The following is a 21,862-nucleotide window of genomic DNA, read 5'->3' on the forward strand; positions in this document are numbered from 1 at the left end:
GCTTTTCAGATCTCTCAAGCCTTTGTTCCCTTGTTTCTCTCCACTCTTTGGCCACTCTGCCCTCTTGGCACTCTTTGACCTCTTGGGTCTCCTTGCTGATTCAGCACCCTAAGATCACTCAACTCTTCTAGGCTCTTCTTCTCTCTTAGGCCATTCAACTTTTCTCTGCCCCTCAGCTCTCTTAGGCTTCTCAGCCCTTTTGGCTTGCTCAGCTTTCTGGGCAACACAGCTCTCATGGGGGGGTTCCGCTCTTTTGATCTTTTCAGCTTTCTAGTGCACTCCCCTTTACTCTTCCCCTCCAATGTCTTGGGCGACTCAACTGTCTTGGGCCTGTATATCTGCGTCTGAAATTCTCCATATCCCCATTACATTTTGCAATTATTAAATCTGACACACTCCCCCCTTTGTTTGTTTACGCACTTCTGATACACTAAACTCTTCTTGTCACTTCTTTCCTATTGCACTTTACCAATGAGAATGTTCCTTGAACCAGTGGGTCTTCAGATTCCCATCCCCACTCCCTTGTGCCTTACAAAAACCCTATGAAATAAAAAGTAAAATAAAATATATCAAAAGATAGACTTTGTCTTACATCAGTAATAATGCGATGATTATTGATAAGACAGGAGGGTGTTCAGAAAATAAATGCCAAAGAGGAAGACATCAACCGTTCAACGTAGTGCAGGTAGAAAAAACAACAGTATGCCTGGAATCTCTAGAGCTAATTGTGAAAATGGGGATTGGCATACCTGCCAATCCCACAATATACAAAGAATATCATTACTGCCACCACTATACCAATCAGACTCCAGCCATAGGTACTATACATTTTTATGGCGAGGCTTGTAGACCCCCAGATTGAGGTAACATCTGAAGATTCGACCAGTGATAGTATGTAATAGTGTTGACATTGCCCTCTTATTAATTCTCTGAGAAAGGCCGCCATGGTTTGCTTGTCTGCATAGGAGCCTTTTGCCAATCACTCTTATAATCAAGATAATACAACCAAAATGTCGGCCAAATCAGGTAAATCGAAACCGAAAAAACATATGAAAGCCAATGGCGGTGCTGTCTGTGAAAAGTCTCATAGCAAGGAGAGTTTCATCCCAAGAAGATGACCCTGCTCTTTTATGTGAACCTAAACAAATAGCATTTTGCTGTCCCATGAAGCTTTAGCATGTTTGATAACAGCATTGAATGAAAATTGTATATTGGGTTGAACAAGATAAAAGTTGTTTAGAACTAAGATGCTAACATGTCCCCGTCGGTCTCAGCAAACATTCCTTTGTAATTAAGACTTGACTAATGGCACTGGAGTTGAAACAAATATATTAGCCAAAGGACTGAGAACACCTGCTAAAGGTAAGGTTAATGGCATTGAAACAACATCTTATGTCATGCTGACTAGCATTGGGACAAATTCTAAAACCAATAACCCTGGGTAAGTCCAAGGCAATCAGATAGACTTGTGGGGAACCGCTGCCTCATCAGCCTTTAGCAGAGACCCATAAAGTTCTAGTATTAAGTTCCCTGCGGACATGATTCCTATATGATGATTTTGGCAGGTATACCCTCCCGAAGAAACGGCATACAGGAAGATACAGATTCATTGACGCTGAAATCTATACACTTGCTGAATTACCTAGGGACACAAAAACACTTCCTTATGGCAAAAAGGGTCGATTGGGAGGGTCCAAACAGAAAGGAGTTTAAGAGGGATTGTGTTGTGTTCACTTTTCGTCGCCAATACAATATTAGGTTTCCATAAGAAGCATATTGTGTGCACAGTACCATGCACTCTAATGTAGTAGCCCTCCCTCTTCGCTATTTTTACTGATCCTCAAAAAAAATGAGTACTACCTAGGAGACGAAAGGCCAAACCCCTTATATCCAATTGATGCGAGACAGAGTACAGTCCTCAAAATACAAGGTACAGAGACTTCAAGGATATGCAGGCCTAAATTATCTCACTGTTCGAAGTATACATAACACAAAGGAGCTTTTGAGTGTTTCTGGTTCATTGAATCTCTGAATCCTAAAGCTAAACCTTGCTTCTTCATGGACATGCCTACATTTCAGCAGTCACTGCCATTGCCCAAGTCTGTCTGGACCATGGCATTGCCCTTTGCTTTAGAATTTCTCAGAGCAGTCTGTTACTGTTACTGCTTACACAGAATGCCACAGCCAGACGTGTTACTGGCAGTGAGAAAATCCCTCGCGTTTCCCCCGTCTTACAGTCTCTCACTGTTACCAATCAGGTATCCAATTCTTTTTCAAGCTCTATTTTCTCTTTAGTGCCCAGTTCTCCTTTTAAGGCATCATTTTCTGTTAGACATTCCGTGAGGGTTTTTCCAAAAAGGGGAGGAGAGATTTCTCTTTTACAGTGACTAACCAATGACATTCTCTCACTTAACAGTTGCTTTCTGCTGGTAGCTTTCTTTCATGTAGGCATCTTCTTAAAACGCTTCTGTTCTCTATGGGTTTTCTCTTATCTTCCACCCCTCTTCAGGTTGCTAGCACCAAGAAACCATTACTGCTGGAGCCGTGTTCTACAGCTGGAAAATACAGTGCAATACATAAATAATATCAATTGACCTGGGAAAATCTAAAACAATTATACCCCAAATTCCATCATAGGATACTCTAGATTATTCAGCCCCTAGTAAAACCACCACGCTCGAGCGGCGACTCGATGCTACCTGCTTGAATCCGGATCTCCATGTTGAATGCATGCTAAGACATAACAATAGCAAACATTGTTGTGTCTCTAAAACCACACGGGAAAAGCACAAACCTATCAACTGGATGGGTCAATAGCAACTGCAGAAATGCAAAGAGAAACCTAGCAACTGCATTCAGTTAAAGTCTGCACCAAGAGAACCATACATAAAAAAAGCCCAACAAAAAGCAAGTGGAGGAAGATTTAGCAGGAGGAGAGCTGGTGGAGGCCTTAAATATTAAAGACTCAAAATCCTGTGGAAGGAGCATTGCTAGTGGCTATCGTGCAAATAACTATAGCTGATTGTAGTGATCTGGTTTGAATGAGTGAGTGTGTGTGCCAGTCTGTTGTGATGCCATCTTTTGGAATGTGGTGTTTACATTCTACAGCTGGGGATTTGAAGGGTGACAGTTGGGGCCAGCTTTCCAGGGCTGGTGGATGTTTTATCTCTTGCACTTAACTTAATAATTACTCTTTTTCTTAATGAATAAAATAACTTGAGAACATACAGCCAGCTTCCGATCCTCCATTACACCCCAAACTTTACACTGATACTCTGCAAATATATATCCCTTCCCAAATCTGGGTGAACTATTGTTCTTGTTTGAATGATAGCTATCCACTTTAGGAGAGGTACAGAATGGTGCTTAACAACAAAAACACAGCAGTAGCAGAGAAAGGGAATTTTTAGAGCTCACCTGTGCTTCATAGTTGAAGTCACAGTCTCCACACAAAAGCCCAAGCCAGATGGCGCCCCCCTTGATGTGCACACCCTTGTAAGCACTAACCCTTAATGCTATCAGAATCTGTATCACATTCCTAGAAGCTGAAGCTACCATGGTCCCACTTTATAAAATCCAATCCAATCACATGTCACCTAATCACTTTGCTTGACAGAGCTGCAAAAACTGTCTGGCACCGTAATTTACAATAGAATTATCAAGTGGCTGATGACCTGTGATCCACGGCATGACAAACAATTGGTGTTCGGAGAGGGACTGAAAACTGTCCTTCCTGGGCACAGTCTCCATCTTATTAGCTGCTTTCAGAAACCGAGGGTGTTAATCGGGCAAACCCCCTTATGGCCTAGAGTGTGAATGTCACAATAGCCTGCTTAAACATGTCATTGTTGCCCCTTGTGAGTCTGCCATTTCTCCCCAGATCTTGTTCTAAAATGAAATGCCTCTGGCTTGTTTGTTCAGAATGATTGCTTAAATAGTTGCCCTCTGACAAAGAGAGATTCTACCATACGCCATCATTTCTTTTTGTTCACTGTGTATAATTCCCCTGAGGTTGGCAGAATTTTCTGTGCTGCTTTTCAGCACTTTTCCATGTAGTTGGATATCAGCTGGCTTCTACCCGAAGCATCACTTTCTTTGATGCTTGTAGTCAAAAGAGGCCATATTGCATATAATAATAAAAATAAAATAATAATTTGGTATTTATATAGCGCTTCGAACCCTCAGGTATCTGGGCGCTGCTTATTACTCACGGTGTGTGGTGCTCATTTATCGACCTCGGAAGGATGAAAGGCTGAGTTTGGCCCTGCCGGGATTTGAACCTGCGTTAGCAGGCTCTGCACGATGTCAAAGCGAGCGCTCTACTTGCTGTGCCACTTGACTATAGAATAATAGTATCCACCTAGTTGATCCCCCCCTCTATTTGGAATTTGTTCTAGCCAGTCGGAATATGCCAGCACACTGGATTACAAGAGCAATCTTGCTCAAAGCAGCCTGCTAGGTAAAGCCATTTCCACCCTGATATCCACCGCACCACTGGAATACCAGATGTTAATTAGGTTACGAATGACAGTAGGGCCCTGTCCCGCCTCCTTTGGAATAGGGCTATTTCTCTACTCGCGCTGGGAGGTCCCTCAAACCTCAGTGGGTGTTTAATGTTCAGGAGTCAAAGATGTGGCCTTTGCAAAACAGCACCCATGCTGGGTCCTAACTTGGGGAGGTTTTTCCACTGAACCAACCAACCAAAAGTATGATATTGTGGATTTTGGAAACTGAAGGAGTGGGGTGGGGAGGCAGAGTGCATTTAGATGGGGCACACCACAATGCAAATGCACAGCGCAAGCAGTAGTCTCCACTGCTGCGAATTCCCCATTAGGAGAGCCCTCTGGTTGGTTCTGCCAAAAAGTGTATAGTTGTATAATGGACAGACGGTCCCATTCGAGGCTGGAAGGGACTGTTTAGCATTGGCGCATGATGAAACGCATCCGGCATCAGAATCTCAATCATTTTATGAGGGACTCTGCATACTTGAACTTCTTTCACGACCAAGTCATTGGGCCTCATTACGACCCAGGCGGAGGACCATGGTGCTAATAGCACCATGGTCCATGCCGGTAACTTACCGACTCCGCCATGGAGAAAGGGGGAATTACCACCCCATTACAAGGTTGGCGGGGCGGTGATTCCCCCTTCCTCCATGGCCCTTCCCCATTCCCATTTTTTGCCCATAGGGGTCAATGGGAATGGGGAAGGCGCTAAGTATGGTGCCGCAAATTGTGGCACCGTACTTAGCACCAAGGTCCCTTTGCGGGTCCCTACTTTAACGGCTGGTCTACACCAGCCGTTAAGGTCGGGTCCCGCAAAGGGACCTCGTAATTAGGCGCTAATAGGTTAACGGCGCCGCAGCCTTTTACGGCGCCGTTAACCCATTAGCGCCTGGGTCGTAATGAGGCCCATTAAGTTAATTGGAACCACCTGCACATTTTAGGATGACTGGTGATTACATTTTCTAGAAGGCTGGGTCTTTACAAAGCGTGGTGGTAGCTGCAGACACTGAATGCATTGGTGGTATGTTTTTTTACAAAATAGAATGTTCTAGCGTTCAAGAAATGGTTCCTTGTAAAGTTTACTGACCGGTGCACCTATTAATTAGCCAGGATTGACCCACATTTTCATAACTAACCGTATGAGTTAAAGAAGAGTTACGATATGTCAGTGAACATCTAATTGTAAAGTTCATTTAGTCATCACCCAAGGACCTGCATGTGAAGTGTTTTCTACATTCTTTTACTAATAGGTCCTCTTATTGCCACCACTGTCTTTTCATTAAGTGCGAAAGAGAATGGAGCGCGGATCCCTGAGGACAACTTGGATCGCGAGAGAAGTCACAGGACTCATGATTCGTCAAGTGAGTAAAACGTACATTTGGTTTTCCCGTGATCATTTCTAGCCTCAGCCACCCCAGTTTCTATACACATAGGTGCATAAACGGCCAACCTTAAGCCCATCTGCTCTTCCCACCCTTCATAGACAAGTTGCCTTTTCTTATCCAGGGAAGCGCTAAAGGAATGTTGTTCTTATTGTCCTCAGCAGAGCAACTTGATACTTTTATTTCATCAAATGTGTGCTGGCCAACTTGTTTATCCATTTGTAAGATGTTATGAGTGTCCTCTGCTCTTGGCTGTCTGGATTGTAAATACTTTTGCAATTAACTTTCTTGCATTTTGCACTATACAGATGTAACTAATATTAATAAAGAAAGCCTATTACCAAGGAATCCCAAGGACACCTAAGCATGTAGAAAGAAGCAAGTGCTGCTGATGGGATGGTACAACTACGGTTCAGATTAACCAGTGCAAACACTCCATGTGCCAGCTTGCTTCGGTGCCCAGATGAAGATATTACATACAACGATAATGGACACCATTAATAATGTCAAACTGAAATTGTGGTGATTGCCGATGTACAAAAAAAGCATTAAAAATAGATGCACGATTTTGGAAATGTGCATGTGTCTTTAATCACAAAGGTGACATGCACACTTCGGGCGATGTGTGCGCCAATGAAAAGTATGTGCAGGCCAGCCATAGAGTACACACAGTTACTGGTAGCGAGTCAGCAGCCCTGGGCCCTCTCCAAAAAAAAGAAATGATTGAATTCTTTAAGGAGACCAAGACAACAACATTTGGCAAAACGGAAGAGGAATTCGAAGTAATGGGCCACTACCTCTTTTTCATTGAACACCGATCCCTCACACGCAGAGAGTGATTATAACACGCAATTCAGGGGGGAAAACTTGAGCGAAAGAGGAGCTGATGAATGTACTTTCACAGGCGACTATCAAAATGGCGCTGTCTGAGAATGAGGAGCTGGTTCTCTCCCGGAAGCCAAAAATCAGGACGTATGAGCAAATGGTCTGCGTGGGATTTTCAGTTTTGGCCTTCTACGGGCATGTCAGTCTCCCCATAAGAATAGTGACTCTAAAACAGAGCACAATATTCTCTAGTCTGCATGGTCATCTATTCACGTCACCAGAGGTCAAGCATGCAGTTGATAAGGGTCGTTAAGTTTTATGCAGGGGCCCACCTTTTGATCAGAAATAGTATTTGTGACCTTTACATCACAGGCCCAACTCTCACATTTTCATGAACTATTAAAATTTATTGAGAAGGAGCCTAGTGTGCGGACGTCCTAAAAGAGATGCTTAACCATGAGCGGATCAGCCACAGCATGGAAACGCATGCTCCTGGGAGCGTGAAGTACAGAATGGTCACAAAACCCTAGTTTTCAAGTTCTCATTCCAGGTTGGCAAGCTCATTGGTCATGGCCTGGAAGACAGTCTGCTCATCTCTCAGGGAAGGCAATGGCATAAGGGCACTTAAGAATAAAAAGCTATAACTTCAGCCTACCCGATGCCAAGCAACATCAGGGACTGAAATTAAGATGATTAAGCAGGAGCTATATCCTGCATTAACCAGTGACCAAGAATTACCAATGTGGAACGACGAGCTAGTACATAGCATTCCAGAAATGTAACAAAGGTCCCTTTGTCCATTATTTGTGACCCCTCATACTTTTAATGTCATATAGATGTGTCCTAATGTTTATTCTTCGGTTGTCCCAAATGCCAAGAGTTGAATTCACATAGATGTGTTTGTTCGGCATTAGTTGACTTCGGAAGCAAAAAGTAACTCCTGGTATCTGTTGGTGTCAAGCAAATCTAGGCTACAAGCAGGAGCTAAATAGCTTCAAGCTCCCCTCAATTTCGAACCCTAAACATACCGGGCACGCTCAAGAGTTGACACTAACAGATACATAGGCCAGATAAAAGCCCAGATTAGGCCTGCACAAGCACAGGGCAGATGTGATGTCCGATTCCTGTGACTATCCAAAATATGGTGCTCGGTTGGTATGGGGTCCTCTGTGACATTTTTTGAGTCATTGGACAATATACAAGTATGAGTATAACCAAACACTGATTTAAGGAATAATTTATTGGTACTCCACTTCTGTCAGGAGGAAAATCAATTTACTTGTCCCACAACCCTGAGAAGATGATAGCTCCTACAAGGGATCGGAAGGGGCCACTCAAGAGGTCCCTCCAGATGAGAGATGGGTTGGGGCTACTTTGTTATCTTTGTGGTTCTGACGACCGCAGGGGATTTCTCCTAGTGTTGAATCACAAAGTGGTGAAACCCTTCATCTTGGTCCAGCACTTCACAATGGAAACTCTGTAGAACATCATACCCCCGAATGCTCTGGGAGGTATTCTAGTCTTGATCGATTTAATTGTTGCTTACTACCTTTTTCCCACCAAGAGATCAAGCTCGTTTCCTCAGGCATGCAAACTACAAATTCCAGGTCTTTCTGTTTGGTCTCAGGACTGCACCAAGGGTATTCACAAATGTGGCCCAAATTGTGACCCTCCTCCATCGCAAGGATATTTAACTCATACATGAATGACAGATTTAATGAGCGACAGAGGGTGAGACCATGATGACTTGGATGGGAATTACTTCCCAGACACACCAGGACTTCAGTTTCACCATCAGCTGGGGCATGTTAAAACTAAAGTTCATTCAACCCCTTTTTCTAGGAGGCAGGCGTTAGGCAGAGGTGGCCTGCATTCTATTAAAACACCCTGGGGTAGAGAAGATCGAAGTGGCAATTTTACAGGTGTCCACATGTCAGATCATGGTGACATAGCAACTAAGACGACAGCATTGCACTACCACCTGTGTCTTTGAGGGTCCATATGTGAGGCCACTCCTGCTTCACTGTATTATGAAGTCCTGATTCCTGTTCCGCAGATGCCCGTACAAGGCCTGAAGTGGTGGCTAGGGACCACAAAACTCATTCGTGGATTTCCCCTAGATCCTCCAGGTCCCAAGATTCTAGGTACGGATGCTGAATTCCTTAGGAGGGTGGGGGCTAGGCGACTGTCATGGAAGATTGTTCAGTTCGTGGGAGATGGGCAGCACTTGAGGCAGACCAGTCATCCAACCAGCGGGAGCTAGCAGCTATCGAGAGAGCCCTTATGAGGTTTATCTCAATCCTGATGGGGAAGTCTGTCCTACATAAACGGACAGGGATGTACAAGGTCTAGGAAGCTCAAAGTGTTGAGTTTTGCCACTGGTCTGTTGTCTGAGAACCATCTTCTGTCCCTGAATGCAATTCATAGAAGGGGGATCAACAACATGTAGCCAGACCTCCTGAGCCAGGTTATCTCTAACCCTGTCCCAAAAGATCGTATGTGGTCCCACATTGTCTCCCAAATATGTAGAAGGTTCAGGTAGTTCCCCTAAATAGACCTTTTTACCTCACTCATGAACTCACATCTTCCTCTTAGACCAGGTTTCGGAAAGGAGGGTATACGGGGAACAAGTGCCCTGACTATTGCTTGGTCCCAGTGTTTACTCTACACCTTCTCTCTCTTTCCTTTGGTTGCCAGAGTTATTCTATAGATTAGCCACAAGTGGGCAGAGGCTGCATGTTGTGGTTGCCCTGCTCTTGAGAATTGATGTCTTGCCAGTATAATGACTCCCCCAGGTCCCATTCCCCCTGAAGTACCATACCCTATCCTGAATGGGAAATGGTCCGTCTGAAGGTTGAGCAGTAGGGCTTACAAAATCAGAACCTGTCCAGCCCTGTAGCCACCTCTGTGCAGCAGTCAAGGTGCCCATGCCTGCATAAGGGATACCTCAGAAACTGGCACCATTTCCATTACTAGTGTGATACAAGAGAAATGTCACTATTAGCATGTGCTTTCCCTCCTCTCCAAATCCAGCTGTTTCTGTAGTCACTTAGGTGTTGGCTCTCTCTCCTCCTTTTGCACCCACTCAGCAGTGTTAAATGACGTTATGGTTCCTTGTGTATGGGAATCAGAAGGTTAATTTGGGTGGGTAGGCTGATGGTCAAACTCCCAAAACAATTGGATCCTGGGACGTTCCGGCGACCATGCCAGCGACAATTTGAATGTTATGAGATTGCTTATACAGAAACCACAAGAAGATTGTTTGAAAACAGAAAAGGCAAAGTACAGAATCAAATCCCAATACTATATGAATGCATGAGATGCAAGTGTGGGTAAAGTTTAAACAAACATTAACGCAGACAGATATACCGAGCCATGAATATTATATGCAGTTTTGGTGATACAGAGGAACTGTGAAAACACATAAGAAGTCCTGGCAAGGGAGTATACCAGGCAGTTTAAACTACAAAAGAAGTCCTTGCAGGAGAGTATATGATATAATATGATATGATATGTCATTTACAACGCGCCCTGTGCATCAGGAAATTTTGCAAAGCTGCAAGAAATGTTAAAGAAGGGCAGTGTTTGTTAGACAAAGAAGAAACCTGTGTTAATGACTGTTCCAGAACGTGTTACCTAACAGGAGTATTGTGAATCAAGGAGAGACGCAAAGGAATGGATCTATGTGATCATTGCGCCGCCCATAATGTCGACTTTCAAAAAGCTGACTTCTATTATGGCCACAGCGCCGTGATCACATACATCACTGCGCCCCACATCCCCCTACCCACCTCCCCCTACCCAATTACATTTTCGGTGGCACACAAACAAGTATGCTGCTGTCCCCTGGAGCGCCAGTTCTGTCGCACTAACTTAGGTCTGAACTGGTGGTGCAGGGGCCTTTATTTTTTCTTTTTTTTAAAACTTTTATCTTTATTGTCCCCGCTACCATGTAATGGATGCGGGGGACACCCCCGCATCCCCTTAACCCCATTACTCTGACTAACGGGAGCGGGGACACCTCCACAACCCCCGCTTCCATTAGTCAGAGTAATGGGGGTCAGGATATCAGTACGGCGCAAAAGCACCGTACTCAGTATAGGCGACATTTTGTTTGTCGCCGTGTTTGTATGATTCTCAAAGGAACTGTTAATAAAGAGACAGTGCCATCCCATTTAAGAATCCAGGGGACAGGACCCACCCTTTCTGCATCCAAGGTCTTTCACCTTGGAAAACATTTTCGTTGGAGCTATTATCATTTTCATTTATGAACCCTTTTTGCCAATATCAGGTTGAAGACATTCCCTTTCTCACTTTCTTGTTTTGTTTGTAGTGTGAGGGTCAGGATCAGATGTTTTGGGCATAAGGATGTTTAAAGACTGGAGGGGGTTATCTGTATTTCTGCCCTCTAAATGGTAGGGTACAGGCACAGAACACCCCAGCCAAGGCCATGGGTAGTAATGGACGAGCAATCAAGGCTTAAGCTTTCAGGAGGTGAGGCAAGCTGGTGTTTAAGTACAGTGAGTCCCCAATCCCTACGAAGGAATGTCTGCACACTATGTTAGGTGATAACACAACTTCTTTATATAAAATTCCTTGATATATATACATATAAGTAATAACACTTTGTACTGAGGCAATTATATTCAAAGAATGGCAAATATTTACACTCTATGTGTTACCACACAAGGAAATACCCAAACATTTCGACAAAAAACCGAAGGGTAAAAAATGCTGAATTCGGCACAGTAAAAAAAAGGGACCCTGTGGTGTCAGTTCGCACCCATAATTTGGAGATCAAACTTATGTCACAGGGAGAAGCCTGCCACGGGCAGCCGAAAGACAAGTAAGTGCAGGTAGGTTGGGGATACATTTTAAGGGGTATAGGAGTGGTGGATAGAGAGATAAGGGCATCCAAAATTTCGTTTTCCGAAAATTTCTGCTGCGCATAATTCTGCCACAGTAAATTCTGCAGCTAAATTATCATGCTTAACCCCACACAATACTGAAATTCAGTAATAAATGCACTAACTGTAGACAGCTTTGAATAAGCATATGAATTTGCAAGTGAGGTATAACAGCATAGATTAGGGAAGACATGCAGGTTAGTTACAAACAGTGGCAGAATGCTTTCTTTATACTCGTTACACAATTGTGTGGGATCCGCCCACCTGGGCAACCTATAATGGAAAAGTTAGGGAGTAACTTATCTTGTCTTTTACAGCCCAGTCCAAAAATATTCAATAATCCTCTACTTTCATTTTAAAGGTTCTACCACCACCTAAGTACCTGAGAGGCCACAGGAGAACAGGATCCAAGACGAATCTGGGACTCCTGGCCGACTCCTGGTGCTAGAAGATGCTCTTCCTCGTCACAGTACCTTTGGTGCCTTGGCAGGCAAAGTGGCATAGCTTCTCGGTTTCACTCGATGATTCCCTTCGAGGATGGACCCCCTTCGAAGAAGGAGCCACTGAGATGCTGAGTCCAAGAAGAAAAATGAAACCAAAGTCTTTCTGAAGTGCAGTAGTTTGGCTCTTCATGGCGCTCTCCGCTGGGCGATGATTTCTCTGACTGTATAAGACCTGGGAAGATGAAACTTGCTCTGGGCTTGTTAAAGGCTTGGCAGATGAGAGTAAGACCCCTGGGACCCTTCGATGACTTCTGGCGACAAAGGATGCATAGGTCACTTTTGGTGTCAGGTTTCGTAATATTGCGGTTTTCCACCTTTCGGTTCTTTGGTACTGTAACTGTATCATGGACCTCTGGACGGCTTCTGGTGACCTAGACTAACCACTGGAGAGGACCATGGACCCTCACTAAATCCGGACCCTCAGGACATCTTCATTGGATTCTACTAGCGGCAAACGCACCAGCGGACCTTCCTCAACACTCAGTAACCCTGGACCTTCTCTGGTGGGAAAAAGTGGTCCGTGATGATGGCGAGGATGTCCCTTGAAGTATTCTTAGGCAGTTTGGAACTTTCGCAGCTCTGGGTGTCCAGCAGCACTCTGCAAGTGTACCCCCTCCTCTGGGTGGTAGACAACAATGCGCTTCCAGCGGTCACGAATGCTCCTGCAGACCCTGGGTGACACTACTGGACTTCGACTCCAGATGTCCGAGCACTCCTCTTCTGGACTCATGAAGACCCCTTCTCCGTAACGCATGCACACAGGACTAACTTCCGGGGTACTTCGGATGAAGAGTAGCAGGTTGCACGATGATCCCTCGTAGCTCGGAGAGAGGTCTCTTTTGTAGGTCCTCTCTGGATCGCTCCTTGGAAGAACACTGCAGCTTTTCGATTACACGAAGAAAATGCAGCAGTAGACATCTCCTCCAGCTGAGCTTCAAGGATCAGCTTCGACTTCAGCTTCTGAACAAGTTGGTGAGTGAGAGGTCCTCTGTTACACGTTTGGTCCCTATTCACTCATGCTGAGCCAAGCTCAGTCAACCCAGAACAGAAGGGCATTCATGCAGGCAGGCAGCCAATCCGACTCAGTCATCCATGCCATTCACTCCACACAGACAACCATAACAAAGAATGTGGATTGGGGTAAGTACCCAGCCTTTCAGCACACTACACTGCATTCACTCCAGTTTCAATCAGGGATGTCTCAGGCATTTTGTCAGACACACCACACCCAGACACCCATAACACAGAATGTGGGTTCAATTCAGACACCATTCACACCGGTCCCACCCCTAGGATGTACCCACAACACACAGATGCTGGGAAGGCTCCAATCAGTCTGATAGGAGGCATCCCCAGAGCCATATATGGTATTTCCAACCAACAGCCAGACAGGAGGAAGGGAAAGATTCAGGGCTTCCCAGGACTTTGGGAAACAAGGTAAAAGGCAATAGAAACCAAGAAGCCACAGCCGCCATCTTGCCTTCTATCAGGAATCCATTGTTTCCTATGGCAGGGGCTGGGTGTCCCAGAAATGGAGGAGACTCAGAACCACTGCCAAGTCAGTATGTAGATGCCACTAGCCCATATTCTGCTCTGTGGGAAACACACAAATGCCCCAAAACTCTCATAAAGGGTATGCCATGGATGCTGTTCACCAAAAGGAAAACCTGAAGAGCTGCACTGCCAGTGGTCCGGGCTAGACCTCAGCGGCAGAGAAGTGGTATGACAAGGCCATCACTACTACCCGATGAACTTCAGATACTGCCCAGGACATTGCTACAGCACACTAAAGAGGGTTTTAGGAAATGTGGGACCTGTACGATGTGCAAATATGCATACGAGAGTTCAAACACTTTTATAGATGATAATGGAATAAAAACCAAAATCGTGGGTACTATAAACTCTCGAACAAAATATGCTGTTTATGGCATTATCTGCAAATGCAAAAACATCTACAGATTGTTGAGGATAAGAATAAGGGAGCACATGGGAATTATAGGTAGCCAGGACCTGAGATTCCCTATAGCTCAGCACTGGCAGACTGAACATCAACTGGACAACAAGAAAGACATAAGATATATAGGTTTACAGAAGGTGAAGCTTGGCAAGAGAGGAGGGAATAGAGAGAGGATGCTCAGACAGGCTGAAGCAAGATTAATATGCAGGTTTAAGGCAACAGAAATTGACCTTAATACAGATAATGAAATGGTCTCATTTCTAGAATAATCAAAAAATTGGGACAATAATGTGCTTTTCACAAGGGCCCAATACATGAACAGTTGGGTAATGGGGCAACTAAAGATAAATGCTTAAAGCATATAGACAAGAATGTAGAAGCTAGGTAATGCCAAGGATGATAGGGTGTACCCCTTGACATTAATATGATTTTTACTGGGCCTTTATTTCAGTTAGAACCTACATTGGATGGTATCACCAAGAAGTACTTGTAAATAGCAAACTTTATGCGTCTAAAGCAGGCACTATAACAAATCATTTTACACATACTCGTGTCAACCCAGCCTACGACGGCAACATAACCAAATTAATCCGGAAGCCAAGCCATTATAAGGGCCATAAAATGTGTTTAAAACAGCCCCGTAACTAACCTTTTACACTTATTCCTTATAACCCAGCCTGGGGCGGCAACCTAACCAAAGTAACCAGAAAGCTAAGTAAATTAAATAAATTAATCAGTAAGCTAAGCACATTACATGGGGCTTGATACGGCATGTGATCAGCGTATATATGCACTAAATATGGTACACCAACACATATATTTGAAACGCATTAAACATAGTACAGTTGGGCGCACACTACTTTTTCCCATAGAGGACCACGAATATGATCCCAAAACATGGTGGATATAGGTACAATGGAAACTGAAGATGGTGCGCGCCCTTGCGTATCCATGGTAACGTTCGCAAACATTACTGTGATGGCGTCGGCTACTCGGATGAAGCACTAGAGCCCACGCACAAGGACGATGATGAAACAGATGTGAAAGGTAAGCGATCGGCTTACCACATAAGTGAGGAGCTTTTGGGGCCTGATGTGAATAACCTCACACAAGCTACTGTTTCTCGTACCAATAGGTATAGTAAGACAGCAAGCAAAACACTGCGTGTGTACAGTAAGTGTGAAATAGCCAAGTATGACACATCACAGGTGTAACAATGGCAGCTAAATGTTTTTGGTCATGTCATTAAAGATGCGTATTGGGTTTTCTCTACAACGGGTAACAAGACCTTAGAATTAGGCCAGTTTTAGTCTTTATGGGGAACAATACTTAAACATTCTGGAAAAGGTTGTGGTTAGATCGAGGGAAGCTATATTAAGCCAATGGTACGTTTTGTTACCAAGGGAGTTTTCACATTATTACAAGACAGACCACACGCCAAGACACTGCAAGGATGGTAAGACAATATTCCATTGTAATAAAATACGTTATGCATCGGTAAACTGTTGAATTGAGAGTAAATATATATGAACAATGTTGATACATTTAAAATGCGTTATATATAAAAAAAGAAACATGTGTATGCTGTTTTCCTTGCTTTTCCTAGCCACTCTGTATCCTTGACTATGTCTAGTCTCTTATTGTTTTTCAATTACTGTTTACTTTGTAATTTTTATTTTTTGTTTCAATTTTTTTTTTCTCTGAAATCCTCAAATTCCTCCCCTTCACCAACCCTTTATCTCTGTCACACTCATATGTTCAATGATGAATATTTGAAAGAGAGATTCAATAATGCCCAGATTTGAAAAAGGCACTTGGGCCGAAACACGTGTTATCACAGGGCAAGAATGACCTTCACTCTAACTACTCACTAATTAAATGAAAAAGCTTTGAAACCAAAAACTTGCCGCTTGTCTTTGATGAGTACACATACAACAAGGTCTAGGAGGCCTGGTCCCTCCATAAGACATTTCCAGCATCACAGGCATCTTTTCAGTTTCTGACATCCTGACACAGACAGATCCTTTCATTTTTGGTTTTTAGGTAGGGAAACTTCTCTTTAGAATAGGGTCAGAGAGGCATTTTCCCAATCCATTGTCATTCAAAAACATGACAACGTTGTGTCTGGCTTTCATTCCTGACCCCTCAGAGTATGCTTTTGCATAGCTTGTTCCTGATCTGTCACCAGCAAGAAATCCAGGTCCCCCAGAGGTCACTCCCTAGATGTGAGAAGAGCTCTCCCTGAGTATTGAGCCCAGACAGCTCCCTTCCTAAAGACCCAGGCTTTTTTTGTAACTTTTGGCATCTCCTCCAAGGGGCAGAAGGCATTTTTTATGTCCATGAATAGATGGATTTGTAACAACAAAGCCTTTCTTTACACACTGTCTTGTCAAGTGTTTCCAATATATTCAAGATTGTTCTGTTGTGGTACATCACCCAACCTCCCCCTCTTCACTAACAAATACTGGTTACAAGTTGATAAGTTGTTACACATGCAGTCCTTAAAATGTGGTAATCACTGGTGTGCAAGTACTGTATTGTGCTGGTTCTTGTGCATTCAAGTCGATCCTGCTGTATGTGGTATGCCGCTTAAAAAAGTTGGGTGGTGCGGAAGAGGAATGCTTTGGTATTCCTTGAATATGTGTTTATTACCCTTATTCTGATCATTCACATAACAGTACTGATATCCCTTCCCACGTAGAGCAGGGGAGAAGATACACTCTGCTCTTCCTGAATTGGAGTTCTTTGTTTAAAAAACTGTGACGAGAAAGAGTATGATATGGCATTTATACCGCGCCTGTACACAAGTGTTTCAAGGCGCAACTAGACAAGGAGGGGGAAACAGAGGGAGGACAAAAAACGATCTTACTAGGCCTGAAGATTTGCATCAATGCCATCCCTCTTTTAGAAATACTAGTGGGATATATGTGGAATGCATCAGAGGGGCAGCGACCATCTTTCATTGAACCCCTTGACCCCGAGTCGACGCAGGTGCAGGGGATTGCTTTTTGTTTCTGCACATTTTAAACCATGTCACATTTGTGAATTGGGGATGCCTTTAAAATGCCCAGAAACTCTTTCTTCAATCTCATGCTTTACACGATTGCACACCTGGAGGAGGGGGGAACCTGTGTGCATCTATTACGTGAAGGTTTTTGTGATTCGGGCCTATAATAAATTAATAACCTAATCCCAAAATGTTGTTAACTTGTGTGTTAGAGAAAACGAGCACCATCCCATCACAGAGAAGTTTAAAATTGCTGAATTGTCTGACATTGCGGCTAAGAAAAAAATGTATTAACATAGATCCTAAAAATATGACATCAGTTGACAATTACAATAGAGGTGTTAGACAAGCCAGTGATTTCAAAGCATTTCGAGGCATAGGCAGGCGTTGCTTTTTATGCAATGATTGCATTTGAAATAGTCTAAAAGTCAGTTGCTAGCATTCTGAAACACCTTTCACCTTGTTTGCAGGTATCGCTTATGCAGGTACTGACATGTGTTTGACGAAAGAAGAAACTCCAGCTTCAGTTTCCATTGATACTCCAGGTGTGAACATCAGGGACTTCAACTCAGGTAATCTATGAAAGCTCAGGAGTTGATTCTTTGCTGACATTTATCACTGTGGACTTTTACTCTGAAGTTCTCCAGAGACTTTTACTCTGGCAGCTCTCTAGAGACTTTTACTCTGGAAGCTTTTCCAATATAGTGCATTGAGCAATATTTTTATACAAGTGAAATACTTTTGCAACGAGTCATAAACTCCTTTCTGTAAAATGGTGTATTAAACAGACTGCTATGCAAATGGATATTTCTCTATGCTATGAAAGGTACAGTGAGCTAAAACATGGTTGTAGACCCTCCTAGGTGGAAACCTACCCACAGAAGAGATTGTTTGGCCGTGTTTGCTTCAGTAGATTGATTCCCACACCTTTGCTAATTATGTATAAACAGCCCTCGTGTATCGTCTGCGTGGCTCACATGACACCTTTGCACAGGGAATGCATGTACTTGTGTGAGATAGATCTCAAACAAATCACATACATGCAACTGTCATGGTCTGAGCACCGCCTCTTACTAAATGAATCAGTGTTCCATAGCCATTAATAAATAACCTAACTAAAAAGGACAACCAAAAACAACACATACTTGTGAGACAAATGAACAAAGTCAACAAACAAAATGTTGGAGAACATTTCACACCACCAAAGAAGGACAATAATTCAGGAGGCAACCCCTACCTCTTGACAGGTCCATTCACTCCTAATTCTTCCCCTCTGTAGCTCAACCTCTCTTCTCCCAGTACCCATTGCTGCTCCTCTGCTGCACTGCATCTTTACTGGTAACCCCTTATGTGCATCCCCTATGCACTGTGCTCTGCTGCTTCCCAACTAGATTCCTGTTTTATAAATCCCATAGGTACATACTGTTAAGAAAGATTCTCTTTTTGCAGCTTTCCCTCCATTGACGTCAATCAAACCCACCCCCCTCCCACCACACCTTTTTGCTGCGGCTTGAACCATTGTACTGACTTTTGGAGGTAGGTCAAGTCTTTTACTTTACCTTCCTTGCTTAGCTCATCTTTTTTCGGGGAACTGGTCAGCCCATAAGGCTACCAGTTCAGGGGGATCCTGTTCCCTTTGTCAGATTCCGTTGTTGTTATACTGTAGCACAAATCATCTAACAGTAAAGTTCTGCAGGGGTGCTTTATAGCCCTTTTCTTTTTCCTTTGTAACACTTTTTGTAACATTTGTTGATGTGTTCAAGAGGGGCAGGTGGCAGCAGAAATGTTTCTACCGTGTTTATCATTTTTACAACCTGCACTTTTTTATGATTTACTGCACAATGCCATTGTGAGTACAAGGTACTTAAAATGGCCATTCCATGTGTTTTTCGTCCTGTCCGTTGGTCATGTTATCCCTTGGCCTGCTTCATGACTTCTCAGGTCAGGATGTGCTATATGTAATAAGCCCTTTCTAATTAACTCCTTTCTCCCACAGATTCCTCATCTTTGATATCTGTCTCCCAGCGCAGCTGCTCTTTGCACAGTTTTCCACCACCACAAGACCTAGCAGGCTCTGCGTTGGCTACGCTCAATGCCTCTAAGCGATCCATGCCGGACACACCATTATGGCCAGCATATATAGAGGCACTGTATCTCAGTTCCTTTTTTCCACACACTCTGCTTGCTTTTTAGGAACACCGCCCTTAAAATGTATTTGATTTTGTTTTGTTTTCTTTTATTCTGTTCTTTGTTATTTTATGCAATGCCAAATCCGACTAAGTGCTCAGGTTACAAACCCAGTGTGGATTGCGGGCATCAAATGTCTGTTTCGGATCTATACCGCATTTGCCTTTAGTGTCTCGGTGTCGTACCTATTGATGCACCCAAAGGCGCTTAAAATGAAAGACTAAACTTGTTACCTTCCTCCACAAGGAGAGAGGTGATAAACTGACCTGTTCAAGGTCGCTGTGCGTGGACACCAGCACAGAGGCAAGGTCCGCAGTCTGAAAGGACAAGAAAAAAAGAAGAAACAATGCAAGAGGTAGCAGTCCTCTGGCGGTTCTCGGAGGCATCGCTCTTCTTCAACTTCTAAGAAGAGGAGCCACCACTCCAAGGATGCCCCAGAGGAAGATACCTTGCAGGTACCTTTTCCAACTCCCAGTCCTCTACCCCTCAGGAATGGGAGGTATTCAAGATGAAGATGGTAGACATCTTCACTAAGGGTCTTTTGGCTTTGTCCCTGACACCGCCGGCCACGCCCTTGGCTCTGGCCTGACAGCACAGCTTCTGCCAAGCTAATGAATCCCACTGCGCTTGGACGAGCTTGCAGGGAATCCACAAGCAAGTGCAACAAGGTCACGTCCAAGGGCACACATTCCGTCTCCGGACCTCTGACCTCCGATCCCATTCTCATGGTGCCGATCGACACTGGCAGCACTGGAGTTATGACAACATTTCTCCCTCTCCCGAGGAGAGCATACATATCTCATTTCGACAACATGTTTGATGAAGAGGGGACCCCTTCCCTTTCGGGTTGGCACCCCTCCACCATAGGGAAGTCAGAGATTTTCCATAGGAGTTTTATGGGCAATATGAGGACTTGGTGGACCTTTTCCTGCTGCAAGTCGGCCGCAAGTGGCAGGAAAACTTCTCCTGAGATTGCCATGCTACCTTCTGCCACCCCGGGCAAACCTCAAGTCACTTTCCAGTGCCTAATGGCAAAGGTGGGCGACACTCTAGGGTTACCGGCTCCTTCACATCTAAAGGTGCAGTACGAACTAAATGACATCTGTCATGGGTCGGAAGAAGGAATTGGACCCTTTGAGGACATTTCCAAATTACTTTTATTTAAATGATACGAGAACAGCCTAGCTTTCCCTATTCTAAATGATTTCCCTACCTATTTAAAGGAACTAAAGGTGCTTGTCTGTTGCCAGGAAGTCCCAAAGAAAGCAAAATCCTCCTTCCAAATCTTGTTCTCCCCTGTGTGATGAATCCTGCTGAGTCCTCACAAAAACCCTACATAAGGTTTCTTCCCAGGTGGCCTGTGGAAGGCAGTCACTACCTGATTCTAACCCTGGGTGTTGTATTAGCCGGGAGGATCACCTGGGAGAACGCCCCCAAGGGAATTGGCGGACTCTGTTGGGAGGGACGCAGTATTTATCTTCCACAGAGGGGGAGATTTCAGTGATACCAGAAAATGTAATGGCTTGTTGTGGGAGTGAGGTTTCCCTTCCAATGGCTATCCATCTTATTGGTTGTGAAAACTGTCATAATCAACATAGGAACCAGAAAATTAATACTTTGGCTTCTTATGAATCTGAGTCTCTCTTGAATCTGAATCAATCATTTATCAAGATTAAGACTTAACTTCATAAAGTTGCACACATTTATAGTAGTGAAAACTCTTGTAATCAACATGAGAATGATAGATGTGGATATCAGAAGATTAATATCTTAAATTCTGATGAAGCTAACTCTCTTTTAAATTTGAACCAACCCTTCAGTCCTTTTAAAATGCTTTCTAAAAGTGCAAAGTGAGTAGTGTTGAAGACCAGATTCAGAACAAAAAAGGTAATTTGAACAATTGGACTTCAATTCCCACAGTACTGGGATGAGGAAGAGAGACTCGCAGGCACAAGACTGCAACTTGCAGTCTAGTGGTTCCAATGACCCATACCTGAGCGGGATGTTTGAATATATAGGACCCCCTCAGGTGCAGGCCATTACTAGTAGCAGGAGAAGCAGAAGGTTTAGTGATTGGTGTGACTCCATGGTGCAGTGGCAGCAGGAGAAGAAGGGAGGTAGAGACGCTGGAGCTAACGCTATCTGGAGAGTGGATGTCAGTCCTGAGATGGTCCCTAAACCTTATGGCCTTGTATGCAGAGATTGCTGCGGCGGGAAGCATTGAAGTGAGAAGCTTTCCCCCTAATGAAGTGGGGTAGGCAAGCACCAGAGTGCTCCGGGAGCAATGAACACTCCTTTCCCAGTTGGTGGGGGTTGTGGGAACTGAACCAGAGGAGTTTGCTGTGCAGGAGGCACAGGAAGCAGAAGACACTGAAACTGAGCAACCAGTGGGTTTACCAATAATAGGTAAGCCACGGTATGATCCATAATCGCCTGCTGGCCACTAGTGCTTCCTTTGAATACCGAACTGAAGTTAAGAGGTTCAAGTGGCATGATAAGAACCTTTTGAGCAGACAAGAAAGAAAGGAAGGGTTATGATTGTTACCCTTAAGGCCAACGTTACTGCCAAAACCAAGAAGGGGCAATATT

At 44.0% G+C, this 21,862-nt stretch overlaps 1 protein-coding gene across 1 annotated transcript in view; it reads left to right on the plus strand.

Annotated features, from left to right (window-relative positions):
- Positions 1-21,862, plus strand: part of LOC138582122 (zinc finger protein 813-like) — a 159,339-nt gene that overhangs the window by 95,221 nt on the left and 42,256 nt on the right. Inside the window, exons 3-4 of the mRNA XM_069653114.1 lie at positions 5,756-5,866; positions 17,557-17,658. Coding sequence (XP_069509215.1) covers positions 5,756-5,866; positions 17,557-17,658 — 213 coding nt within the window. The remainder of the gene's footprint in view (positions 1-5,755; positions 5,867-17,556; positions 17,659-21,862) is intronic.

The sequence above is a fragment of the Ambystoma mexicanum genome, chromosome 3q (genome assembly GCF_040938575.1).
Source record: "Ambystoma mexicanum isolate Mex_15411 chromosome 3q, UKY_AmexF1_1, whole genome shotgun sequence".
Taxonomy (NCBI): Eukaryota; Metazoa; Chordata; class Amphibia; order Caudata; family Ambystomatidae; genus Ambystoma; species Ambystoma mexicanum.